The 12,939-nt window shown below is 51.9% G+C and overlaps 1 protein-coding gene across 1 annotated transcript in view; it reads left to right on the forward strand.

The window, feature by feature from the left end:
- Positions 1-12,939, forward strand: part of CROCC2 (ciliary rootlet coiled-coil, rootletin family member 2) — a 99,639-nt gene that overhangs the window by 3,023 nt on the left and 83,677 nt on the right. The window contains 2 exon segments of the mRNA XM_025209284.1: positions 6,718-6,868; positions 7,444-7,589. Of these exon segments, the coding sequence (XP_025065069.1) occupies positions 6,718-6,868; positions 7,444-7,589 (297 nt within the window).

Below are 12,939 nucleotides of genomic sequence, written 5' to 3' on the forward strand. Positions count from 1 at the left end.
CTTTCCCTAACTGAACTCCAGGCCCATAGATGTAAATCTGGTTTGAGTTTGGGAGTAGGAGTGAAACTGGTAGGGGAGCAAGGCTGACACTCAGGAAAATTCAGTTCAATTCCTGGCTAAGTCACAGACTTCCTGAGTGACCTGGGGAAAGTCACTTGATGTTTAGTCTATTCTGGCTCCTCATCTATAAACATGTGGGTAAAACTTTGTAGTAGGGCTGGGGGCCATGAGGTGCTTAGGCACTAATGCTAAGGCTGGTATAACATTCAAACAATTTCCTGTCCACATACTCATCCCAACTCTCAGGGACAAAGTCCATCCCCTCACTAGACCAAGCCTCTCAGTTGCAGTCCCAGTGGGGCTGCCTCACTCCTCATCCACAGTCACGGTTTTGTGTAAATGAGGCGAGAATGATGAGATCCTACATTCCCTGTTGGCCTGTCACCCGTCCTCTCTGCAGCACAGATGCTCAGGGCATGGTACTAATGACACACAGGAGGGATGTTGTAGGGGGAGTTTCCCAGTAAGATATTGGCAATACATCCCTGAACAAAGCTTTCAGCATGTTGTGGTGCTTGCCAAAGGGAAAAGCAGGCCAGGGGAGCCACAGTGATGATTGTTTCCTTCGATAAATAGAGCGAGGGCTTGAGGGATTGAGAGGACCTAGGCAATAGAAAAAGGAAGGCAGGAGTGCAGCAGCCGATGTAAAACTAAGGGCAGCCAATTAAAAAAGTGAAAGAAGCAGGTGTGACTCTGAGCACAGCCAGCTTTTAGCTTGCAGTTTGCAGGACAGGTTGTAGTTTCTTTATAAAGTTAGAACCAGATTAAGGGGGACTGGAATGGAAATTCCAGTAACTGCATCAAAAGTTGAAGGGGAATCTAGTTCTTGTGTTGCTTTCTACAGTCCTCAGTCCTGCAAAAACATAGGCTGGCCCAGACCCCTCTGCCTCACGGAGGCCCCACAAAAGCCTGCTCCAGTAGAGGTCTGCAGGAGTGTACTGACTTGCAATTGTGATGTTGTGGAAATGACCTCACTTGTCTTTGGCTCGGCCAGCTCAGTGTAGGCTACAAGCACAGACCTGTTTCCAGTCCATGTAAGGGGGGTCATGGATGGATCAATCTGCTTGTTTGGACCCATGGATTCTGACATGATCTCCTTTCACTGGAGGAGGAGGGCAGAGTCAGGCAGAGCCTGTGCCATTCTGACACTGCACCAAAGCCTGCTCCCTTCTTCAACCGCCCCAGCTGTGTTGACATCACCAGCACCAATGGGAGTTGCCGTCTCCTTGGGTCCCATTCACTGCACTGCAGCCTCCCTGCTCCAGCTGGAACCCATTACCCTGTGAAGGCCAGAGCCTTTGTATGGATGCCGGTACTAAGAGGTGGCCTGAAAATTATAAATGATTCAAAGTTTTTGCATGTCTTGCAGTTTCCCTGCTAACATGTGGCATCTGTGTTTTAAAGGCAAAAGCCCCAGAATAGATGGGGGTGGGAGCAGAAGGAAGAGGAGGAGGCCTAGGTTTAGTGTTAAAGAGACACTGATATTTAAAAATCACCCTCCTCCCTGCACATTTTTACCCACCAGTTCTCATCATCTCCAGACCCAACGAAACGTGTGGGGGGGAGGGAAAGATGTTTCTCTCAGTTTCTTTCAGTGCAAATTGCTTTGTGCCTTTGACAGACCTCACATCGTCTGTTTCCCCGTTTCCCTTAGTAGGCCCCAATCTTACAGATGCCTAGGCATATCTCTAACTCAACTCATCTGAATATCCTCACTGACCCCCAGGGGAATGTTGCCATGAGTAAAAATGGAGGCACATGCTCAAGTGTTTGCAGGATTGAGGCCTTAGTTCATCTGTTTCCCCGGTTTTATGTGGGTCCTGAGCTCTGGGAACAAGCAGCTGTTGGTGCGATGAAGTACTTGAACCACTCTGAGATGGGGGGGCTTTGTCTGCACCCATTTTGGCCTTTAGAGGGCACTGCTGCTGCAGTTGGGAACTCTGCTTTCATACCACCAGGGTTTACCCCTGGCAGGCTTTTGTCTCATTTTGCCTCCATTCCTGGAGCCCTTTTGCCTACCAGACTGCCTTTTGCTGTTGAGTGGGGAGGAAGAACCCATCTGAGGGCTGGGGCAGAGGGAGAGATGGAGATACCTCATGGCACAGTGGATAAAATGAATTCACCTCCCCACTTTTGGATCAGGGCTCAGGGTCAGCTGGTCTGAGTGAGAGTTGGTGGCCACAACACAGTGTCACAAAAGGCAGCCAGAGCACCAAACCAGCAGGCAGATTTTGTCTCATAGAGGTGTGTCGCCTTTCAGGCCTGGAAAGGATAGCCCTATGAAGGGGAGTCCAGGAGCAAGGAACATGAGGATGCTCACAGTCCATCTGTACCTGGCATGGGAGTAGCATCCCTGTTGCAACCTCAGAAGTACAGAACGGCTATCGTAGCAATCCTGAGGTTTCTCTGTGGTCTCCATCTCCTCTTCTCCCCACAACCCCAACCCTGCAAAGACTTCTGGTTGTGACAGCCTTTTTATCAGCTGTAGATTAGTACAGGGCAGTCTTTTTCCAGGGCTGTGTCAGGCCCAGGCAGATCAGCTCATGGGTATCATGTGGCAATGCAGAATGCCAGCTAAAAGGCCATTAGAGAAATGCCCAATGCTTTTAATACCCTGGGGCTCTAAGATACCCTTGGTCATCATGGCTAGTGGCTAGGGTTGCCAACTCTGTTTGAATCTGTTCTGGGAGGTTTCTGGAACATCAACAGGCCCACAACACGAACATGCCCACGTGCTTGTGTATATCAGTTACGGATTACAGTGCATAGACTTCACATCAGGAAGGCAAATGCACATTACTATTACATTTAAAAAACCCACTGGACTACTGTATAAATTGGATTCAACATTTAATATTGATTTTAATGAGTGCCCTATCAGCAGTCTTCTGGAGTTTTATATCTAATTCTTGGAGATCACAGGGCAATCTTGGAGAGCTGGCACCCCTGCTAGTGGATTTTGAAGGAGGTTGGAGTCCTCCCTAGAGCTCAAGGGTGGGATTCTGCTCCCAGGAGCACATCTATCAATCCTGAGCTGACTCCAGTAGTTGCACTCTGGCTTTACACCAGTATGAACTGAAAACAGAATTTGGCCCTGGCATCTGTTTGTTAAACTCAGTACAAAAGCAGGTCATTGTTTCTGAAAGTTTCCCACTGAAAATATAAAATTTCTGCCTAGTTTAATGTCAGGAGATTTACAGCTGCTGGAGAGGTGTTTGGTAAGGAGCAAACGCTGTGGCGCCTTCTTCCCGGGTCTGTCCACCTGGCAGCTGTGCTTTCCACTCCTTTTCCATGTTGAACACTAGCGAATGCCTGGAAATGAGCAGAAGGTGTCCAGAATAACCAGGCTCCCTGACTGAAGCACGCACTGCATCAGACACAGCTAGCTTTGGGACTTCTCTGTGGCAGCTCTGCTATAATTGAATGTCCTTTAAAACCACACCCATCACTCCAAGCAGAGCTCTCCAAACACCACACTCTCACTCCTGCTTGCACATCTGGCATCTGCTTTTCTCCTCACGTTTTCCCTTCTTCCTTGCCTGCATGGGGATAAGGCATAAGGCTAAAAGAATCGCACTGGAGTTTGGTGACTCTCTAGGTGAAGCTCTAGACCTGACAATGATTCTGCTGGTCCAGGGGATCAGCGACCATTGTGCAAGCCAGTCTCTTTGCATGAACACCCAAGATTGGAAATAAATTCTCCTTGAGGGAGTCCGGGGTCTCCACCTCTTGTGCTGGAGACAAGCACTTCTTACAACACCATCAGTGAAATTCAGGCAGCTTTGCTGTGAGAGGGAATCAATGCAGAGGCTCTGTACTGACTTTCCTGCCAGGCTTGTGGAGCCATCCTAGTTTTACATGGGTAATAGTCCTACCTAGATCCTGCACGCCTTTACTTGAATGTGACCATAAGTGAAGGCATGCTGCAGACTTGAGCAAGGTGTAGCCTTCCATATTGAGCTGCCCTGAGGCCTTACCTTGGGTCACTTTTGCAAATGCAGAAGAAACAGCTTTCCTGCCTTGTGAAAACATTCTGGTTTCAAAATATTTTCCTATCTTGAATCAGGACAAAACATTAAAAAAAAAATCTATAGATTTTTCACAGGCCAAAAATGTGACAAAGATTAAGTTTTGCATCCACTGAAACATTTTGTTTCTGTAATTTCCAAGTGTTTGGTTTTGATTTAAACTGGGGGGGGGTCCTTTTATTTAAATTATTTTACTAAAATTAGCCTGTGTTTTGAAAGAAAAGTTTGTTTCAAGCCGGAAAGCCAGAACGCATCGCTGAGAAACTGGCCTAAATGAAATGTTTCAGGGGCTCTAAACACTTTGTCCCCATCCTGCTTTTCCAGCCCTCCCTCCCCGCCCCAAAGAAACTGGTTGAAACCCACCCTTTCCCTTGGAGACATTCAGTTTTGAGAAGCTGGCACATTCAGAGAAAAGACGTTTCACTGAAAAACTCCCAATCTGCCCTCGTATTTTTTAACTCTGGGCTAAGCCAATCCATGGGATGTACAAACACAGCGAAGGCACGACATGGGAGTTGCACGGTGAGGTAAACCCACTGAGGTCAACCCTAAACTGCCGGCAGGGGTTGGCCTCGCCTAGTTTACCTCACAGGGAAACTAAAGTGCTTTGTGTTCACTGTGTTTTGATTTCAAATTAAGTTACATGTCTTAGTTACCCTGAAGAAAAATCTCTAGTGAAGGCAAGGCAGTGGGCCAACAGCCTGTACATACAGATTTTAAAGGCCTTTGGGCATCTAAAAAGACAGCTAGGCTCCCTAGCCAGATATTAGATACCTAAATGCTTTACAAATGGCTATGTGCTCTTCTATCCACCTCTTTAGGCTCCTGAATGATTTTAAACCCTGGCCTATGGAGCCTTAAGAGCATGAGCTGTATCATACCCAAGCCCATGTCTGCTAACTGCTTCCCCTGTGACCCGCTCCTGTGTCACCTTGCACTCATGGGTGCATGTGCGCAGTGTTAGAGACTGAGGCATTATTTACCTCAGGGTAACTAAGGTGTGTGAGATACTCTGAGGTAAGAACACTGTGAAGACAAGAGGCTTTAGTTGTACTGTGAGGTAGACTAGATGAGGTCAGCCCCAGCTGAGGGGTGAGAGTTGACCTCATCAAGTTTACCTAATGATAAAACTAACGTGTCCTGCCTTTGCCGTGTTATTACCTCAGGAGAGCTCACGCATGTTAGTTTAGCGTATGGGAAAAACACTAGAGGTGGCTGACAGTTCCCAGTTGTGGCCTCAGAGGCTGGGCACCACAGGTTCCTTCTAGGAGAGCAACTGGGCAGCGAGTGGATGGTTAGACCCAGGGCTGTGCCAGTCCCATATGGCACTGTTTCTTGGCCATCTAGTGGAGAGTGAACAGTACCCTGGCTAATGATCCCTCCATTCCCTCCACCAGGGATTCCCACCATGGTTTTGTGGGGTGCTCCCCAGGCTGCTTCTTCCCCAGGGCTGAATAAAAATTGCATAAGTTAGAACTGGAGCAGCTCCATTGTGAGTGAGGACAGCAAAATGGGTCCTTTGGCCTTACTGCTCCCAGGTCAGAGTAACACGGCAGCTGTGCTGCAGACTGATTGCTAATGCAGAGTTGGATGTCTGTGCATGTCCTGATTGACTTGTCTCAGACTGCACAGTATTCAGCCCCTACTCAGGGCTGGGACCAGCTTTTAGCAGTGATTGGGTGAGATTCCCCCCATCTCTTGCAACTTGCTTGGGTTCGCAGGTCCGGGGTCACAGGCATTGCCAGTGCCTAGGTGAAATGAAGAGGGTGCACAATAGAAAAAGAGATGGGCTGGACTCAGACTATGCACTTTGAGGGCCCCAGCATCAGCTGGCTGTTGATGTACAGCAGTAGTGCTCAGCCACTGGCTCATGGAGCCATGTCATCCAGTCCACAGGACTCCTCACAGGTCCAGAAATTTGGTGGCCGGAAAGCAGTGGCATTTAATGTTGCCACCACTCCCCCACCAGGAGCTTTCCAAGCCTGAAGCCCAGATGAAATGGCCCTGCGTATGGGGCTGAAGCCAGAGGCACAATCTGATGTAAGGCCTGGTCTGGCACATGGGGCTAGGACTGCAGGGCCCAATCTGGTGTGCAGGCCAGGGATGTAGAGCTAAATCTGGCACCAGGACTGGGGCCCAATCCAGTGTGCAGGGCTAGGGCCATGCACCAGACTGGCCCCATGCAGTGGATTGGGTCCACAGCCATCTTCCTCGCCCAGGTTGTCCTGGCTACCAGTAGAGGGTGGCTGAGCCATGTCATAGCTGTAGTGGATTGGCAACTGGTGCTTCCTTTTTTGGTAGGGAAGGGTGAAGGCACTCTTAAAGTCACAGACTTGTTGAAGAAAGGACAAGCTGGGCTGGAGCTCCCCGCCTCCCCTGCCCCCCCTCCCACCCCAAAAGTGTATCCCACATAAGTAGCAGCCAGTGTGGGATACCTGGAGGTGTTAGAAGCAGGGAATGCATACTGTAGGAGGGTTTCTCAGCTCCAGGGAGGGGGTGCTAGCTAACAACCACTAACAGCATGATGGCCTCTGCTGGTTTCTGCAGTCAGCTTTGATTCACGTCTGCTCCAAGGGTGAAAGTGCTTGGCCCATGTCCAGCAAAGGTGTAACATCCAGCTGTGTTTCAGAAACTGGAGGACACGGTTCTTAACCCAGAGGCCAGCAAGGAGGACAAGACTCTGACTGTGCGCGGAGAGGGGGACCGAGCTGCTCCCACACCAGTCCCAGCCAGGATCCGGCAGATCATCACACAGAGCCTGGCAGAAGAATCATCCCAAGGTACATCCAGGGAATGGACTCTCCTAGGCCAGGAGAGGGGCTGGAAGAGTGCAAAAACTGCGGCTCTGAGCAGCTGTGCAGAGGAAGGCAGCACTGCAGTGTGGTGAGGAGTGCCTGCTATGGTGCCTATTCAGGGAGCTATTCAAAACACCTTCCCCTCCTTCCCTGTGGAAGGAGCAATCTGACATGCCTTGGAGCTTCCTAGCTATCAGTGGCATTATTAGCACAGTAGCTGATCCCATTGCTGAGAGCAGCACCCCATTGTGGTAGGTGCCATAAGAACACAAGTCACTGCCTCAAAGAGTTTAGTCTAAATAGACAAAATAGGATTATTACCCCCATTTCACAGTTGGGGAGCTGAGGCACAGAGAAATTACATGACTTCCTCGAGGGTACATGGGGAGTCTGTGGCATGGCTGGGAAGTGAATCTAGACCTCCAGAATGCCAGATCAGTAGTTGGTTCATGAAGTCTCCTTCCTCTCCTGTGAGCTGACTTCTCTGCCAGTTCTCCCTGTGACCCGCTGGGCCTGCAGTGTGTCCTGCTGCTCAGCCATCCTGCTCTTGCCCCTTCCAGCTGCATGGGAGACAACCTCATTGGCCAACATGCAAGAAGAAAACCGACTGCTGCAGAGGGAGCTCTCCCGCCTTGAAGACCTGCTGGCGCATACACGGGCAGAGAGGGATGAGCTGGCAAGCAAGCACCATGCTGTCAGTGAACGGGTGAGCACAGAGTATTGGATGCTTTCAGGCATGGTGCAGTCTCTGCTGAGAGGGCCAGTGGACCTCTGGGGTTGGGCTTTCCATTTTGGTGTCTTTGCACAGCATGCCTTGGGTGTGGATGGACAGCCAGGGGGAGGGAAACCAAACAAGAGGCATGAGATGATTTCCTGGCAGGACCAAGTGTTGGTTGCACATAACCATGGGGTTAGAGCAGTGACCGCCAGTGGAACCACCTGGGTACACACCAGACCCCACTCTTATGTATAAACAGCTCCTTGGCCACTTGCCTCTAGAGAGAATCAGGTCATATGATGGCTTCTCAGTTCTTGCAGTGCCCCATAGTCAGTTAGGTCCCCTTGGTGCTCTGCTCTGTGGATGGACTGGTGCAGGCATTCTTATTGAAGCTGGGACAAAGAAAGGTATGGAGTGAAAGAGCTTGAGACAAAAAATGTATGTACTTGGCCTAGTTTCCTGACACAGTGTTTCTAGCCCTTCAGGGGAATTTATCATCTCCCCTTATCCTGGCCGAAATGTATTCCATCATCCTGAGAGAAGTGGAGACAGCCACTCCCTGCTGTGGAGGAGGGTGGGATGGGAGTAGCAGGGGTAGTTGCTGGCAGAGAACGCAGAGCTCTGGCCAGGGCTTTGGAGTCAATGAGTGGCCCTGAGGGTATTTGGGGGCAGCACCATTCTCAGAGGGCAATCACAGGGAGGGCAAGTCAACACCAAGAGTGACTTTAATTAACGAGCTCAATGCTGACTGGTCCCATGACACTGTGGCTATGTCTACACATGTATTTGATGTGGGATCAGTTTACTTGTGAGTAAACTACTTGCAAGTAAACACTCTCAGGCAGGCAACTACACATGCAGGGATATCGGAGAAGATTTGCTGCTCCCAGCAGCAAACTGCTCCCACTTTCTGGGGCCCTGGAAACAGGCCCCTGCTGCCACAAGGGGGAACCGGAGGCTCTGGCCACAGCTACCTGTGGCTGGAGGCCATCTTTAAAACCCAGCCTCGCTCCCTGCTCCCTGACCAGCTGCATTTCTGTCCACGAGCAGTGTCCACAACATGGGGGCAGCTCACAGAAGCTCTTGCACCGCATCCTCTACATCCCTGTGCCATGGCTGCTTCAGCCTCTGCACCTGGCAGCAATGCCCAGTGCCCCAGGCTTTTGCTGACCACTGTACTGGCCCTGCTGGCCCACCATGCTGGCGGGCCCATAGCCATCTGGGCCCTGCTAGCTCCCTCACATGCAGCACCCACCTGCCTAGCATCACCGCACCATCCCAAGGCTGCTGCCACTACACAACTTCCACCATCGTGCTGGCAGGACCCCAGCAGGGACGCTGCTGATGCACTCCAGGATGCCACTGCTGGGGCCCTCCTGGCCCTCCAGCCCTGATTCCTGTGGGCCTGCCGGGCCAGCCAGGACTGGTGGCTGCACATCGTCCAGCATACCTGAAATGATGAGCAGTGGCTGGAGGTGTTCAGGATGACCCAAGCCACCTTTTGGGACCTTCTGGAGCAGCTCTGCCCACACCATGCAGCAGGACACCAACATGCGGCTGCCCCTCCCCACAGACACCTGACTGATCAGTCACCCTGCTGAAGCTGGCCACACCCACCAGCCTTTGCTACATGAGCCTTTCCTTTGGCATGAGCAAGGCCACCACCGGGGAGGCCATCCTGGAGGGCTTTCACTCCATTGTGCTCCAGGCCATCATTGACCACCGTAGTGCTATCACCAGCGTGAGTACTGGCTGGGTGGGCAGTGCCCACAATGCCCATGTGTTTTGGAACTGCACCTTGCCAACCCTGGTGCCTAGCGGCCACTTCAAGCTGGAAGTACTGGGCCTGCAGCTGGGCGCTGTGGTGGTCCGGCCCCTCCTCACTGGGGACCCCACCTACCTGCTTCTCCCCTGGCCCAGGCGGCTCTATGCTGGCCAGCTGGACCCCCCTGGCCCACTTAAATTGGTGCCTGGGCTAGACCCACGTGGTGGTGGAGTGCAGCTTCAGCTGCCTCAAGGGACGCTAGTGCACCCTCATGACCCACCTCAAGTTCAGTGAGGACAATATCCCCCGAGTCATCATCATAGCCTGCATGCTGCATAACATCAGCGAGGCCTGGGGGGAGCTCTTTTGTGAGGTCTGGGTGAAGGAGGCATGGCAATCAGAGAACGCCTCACCGTGGGGGCACCAGCTGCAACAGCAGCAACAGCAGTGTCCCTAACCCTAACCCCAAGGCCCCAGGTGAGCTGCACACCCGTGCCCAAGGGCCTGGGCATTGAGTGCAAGATGCATTGGCTGACCACCTCCTCCTGCACTCCCCGCTGTAGCCTGCCTAGACAGCCACGTATGGACCCCTGCCCCACCGCCCGCCCCCAACACCATGTTCATTGCAGAGAGTTCTCAGAAAAACACTTCATTGCCCTTAAAACAAACAGACCCGCCTCCCTCCCCAACACCAGAGCCCTTTCACCACCCACCCCACCCACCAACAATAAAACACCTTCTCCCCTGTGCAAACTAATTACAAGTTGGTGTGTCTATGTGCCATCCTGGGGGCGGCCATAGGGTGGGGGTGTCTAGGGGGTGAAGCCCAGGAACAGGTGACCAGCACCCTGGCCTCTGGCCATGCTGCTGCAAGTGCACACGCCATAGCGAGTCTGGCAGGTGGGGGCTCACCCAGGGGTGATGGTGACTCCCCCTCTGGCAGCTGGTGGCCAAGGCCAGCACATGGTCCTGGCCCCACTTCAAGCAGCTCCTGCTCCACACCCATGTGGAGCTGGGATGAGCAGCTGGGCTGGAGCAGCAAGGCAGGTTTGGGGGCAGAGCACTGAGTGGTATAAAGGCAACAGCTAGGGCCAGGATGGTGTCCAGCACCCAGCAGTCCTCCTCCATTGCCTGCACTGCCCTGTCCATGACTGCACCCTTCTCCCTTAGGGCCCCCATGCTCTTTTTCTCCAGGGCCAGTAGCTGTGCTTTGAACTTCTGGTCTGCCTGGTCCTCACGCTGGTCCCATGCGTCCTCGTGGGTAAAATCCTCTGCCTGCCATGTCCGCCTGCCAGTCCTCCATAGCCATCACCAGCCAGCTCAGGAGAAGGATCCAATCCTGGGTCTTCCTTCTGCGAACCTGGTGCATCCCCAGGGCCCCGGCTGTGGGTGGTGGTGATCCTGAGGCTGCATCCCGGCTGCCAATGGTGGCCTCTCCCCTGAATATAGCTGCAGGGCCTGCAGGGCCATGAGAAAGAAGCTGTTTGTGAGTTTGCAACATTTCTGAGATAAGATACTCTATACCAGGGGCTGTGTGGTGTCCGGCCTCAGGTCAGGGTTCATGCTTGCACCTGTGCCCAGGGATGATGGTAAATCAGCTGGGCAGGCCTTGGCCCAGGTGGCTGCTGGCTGAGCACCCTCCCCACCGCCCTTGTCCCCACTCACTCCCCTGGGTCCAGCAGGCTGCTGGGTGCTGGCCACCCACAACCTGCCTCTCCCACCCCCTTCCCAGGCTGGGAGAGGCAGTCTTCTGGCAGCATGTACTGCCTTAGCTCCAGACCCCACTGCCCCGCCCTTCTCCTGTAGACCAGCCTGTCTCCTGTGCTGCTGCCTAGCCCACAGTACCTGGGTTCAAGGAGAGTGGGGCTTCTAGACAACCGGGACGTGGACCTGCCCATGCTTCTGCCTTCCCTGCAGGGGACCTGTCTGGGGAGGCACTCTGGAGCCAGCGCCCTTTCTCCTCCCCCCTCCCCCCTCCCCCCCATTTTGCAGGGCTGTTTGCATGGACCAAGGTGGGCGCAACCACTATGCCCTGATGATGATGCTGATCATGGTACCCTGGGCACACCTGGCCACCTGGCATGGGACCCTGAGTTTTGACAGAGCGGGGGGCAAGCTCAGGCTGCCCTGCAACCTCTTCTGCTGCCTGGAGGGTTACCTGTGGCTGAGGTTTCTTTTGCTCTCTGTCTTGGGTTGTGGCTTTAGTCTGGGAACATTTGAGCTAAGAAGCCAGGAGTGTCTGGATCAGGTGTATTAACCTGCTGTGAATCGGGGATTGTTCTTTTCAGGAAACCCTCTATCTAATTCTACATTCCTAGAAGAGAAGTCCAGTGGGACTAGCTCATCTGTCCTCCCACATAGCACCTCTCTCTGGATTCACTCTAGAGCAGCAGTTTTCTACCTTTTGTCATCTGTGGACCTGTAAAAAATTTTGAATGAAAGTGCAGACCCCTTTGAATTGTAAATGTAGGTATTCGTATCCTTTTGATTGATCGTAGGCATCTTTCACAGACCCCTTAGATATAGTCTGCGGACCTTTTGGTCTGTGAACTACAGGTTGAAAACTACTTTTCTAGAGAATGTCTCATAGGGAAACATGCAATCCTGGTTTAAAAATTGCTAGGGATGGAGAATCCACTACAGCTCCTTGCTAAGCTAATGAAGCCAGTGGTTAATTGCCCTCCTTATTAAAAATGTACACCTTATTCCTAATATGAATTTACGTTTTCTCAGCTTCCAGCCATTGAATCATGTTTTACATTTGTCTGCTAGACTAGAAGGACCATCACTGAAGTTTCCTTTCCCGCATAAGTGCTTGTGTTCTATGGTGAAGTCACTTCACTTAAGCGGAACGAGCTGCACTCCTGGAACCTCTCCCTGTAAGGCATGCTTTCCAACCCTTTAATCATTCTCATGACTCTTCTCCAAACACTCTCCAATTCATTGACATCCTGTTTGAATTACCCCATGCTCAGAAGCTGTCTCCTTCCCAGCCTTAACAAGGCCCTCCCCAGGACTAGCCAGTCACAAGAGGTGGAGTTTCCTTGATTTCCTGAGATCTGTTGTCCATTGAATGCCTTTGCTTTAACTCTTGGACTTGGCATTTTTAGTAGAAGACAGAGACACCAGGGAGAAGGGCCCAGTGAAGATTCACCATGGACTCCACTCCTTTGGTTCCCACCCTCCATGCTGCTTTGAGCCCCCAGGATACCAACATGGACTCATGTGCCTGTTTTTTTATATGCATTCATGCTGCCCTTCTCACAGAAGGACTTAGAATCATAGAGTCATAGAAAGTTAGGGTTGGAAGGGACCTCAGGAGATCATCTAGTCCAAAACCCTGCTCAAAGCAGGACCATCCCCAACTAGATCATCCCAGCCCAAGTTTTGTCTAGCAGAGTCTTGAAAATTTCCAAGGATGGAGCTTCCACCACCCCTCTGGGTAACCTGTTCCAGTGTTTTACTATAATCCTAGTGAGAAAATTCTTCCTAATATCTAACTTAACCTTCCCTTGATGCAACTTGAGACCATTGCTCCTTGCTTTCTGCTCTAAGGACTGAGTTGGTTGGGGG

This window comes from Alligator sinensis, unplaced genomic scaffold, assembly GCF_000455745.1.
Source record: "Alligator sinensis unplaced genomic scaffold, ASM45574v1 scaffold237_1, whole genome shotgun sequence".
In the NCBI taxonomy this organism is placed as follows: domain Eukaryota; kingdom Metazoa; phylum Chordata; order Crocodylia; family Alligatoridae; genus Alligator; species Alligator sinensis.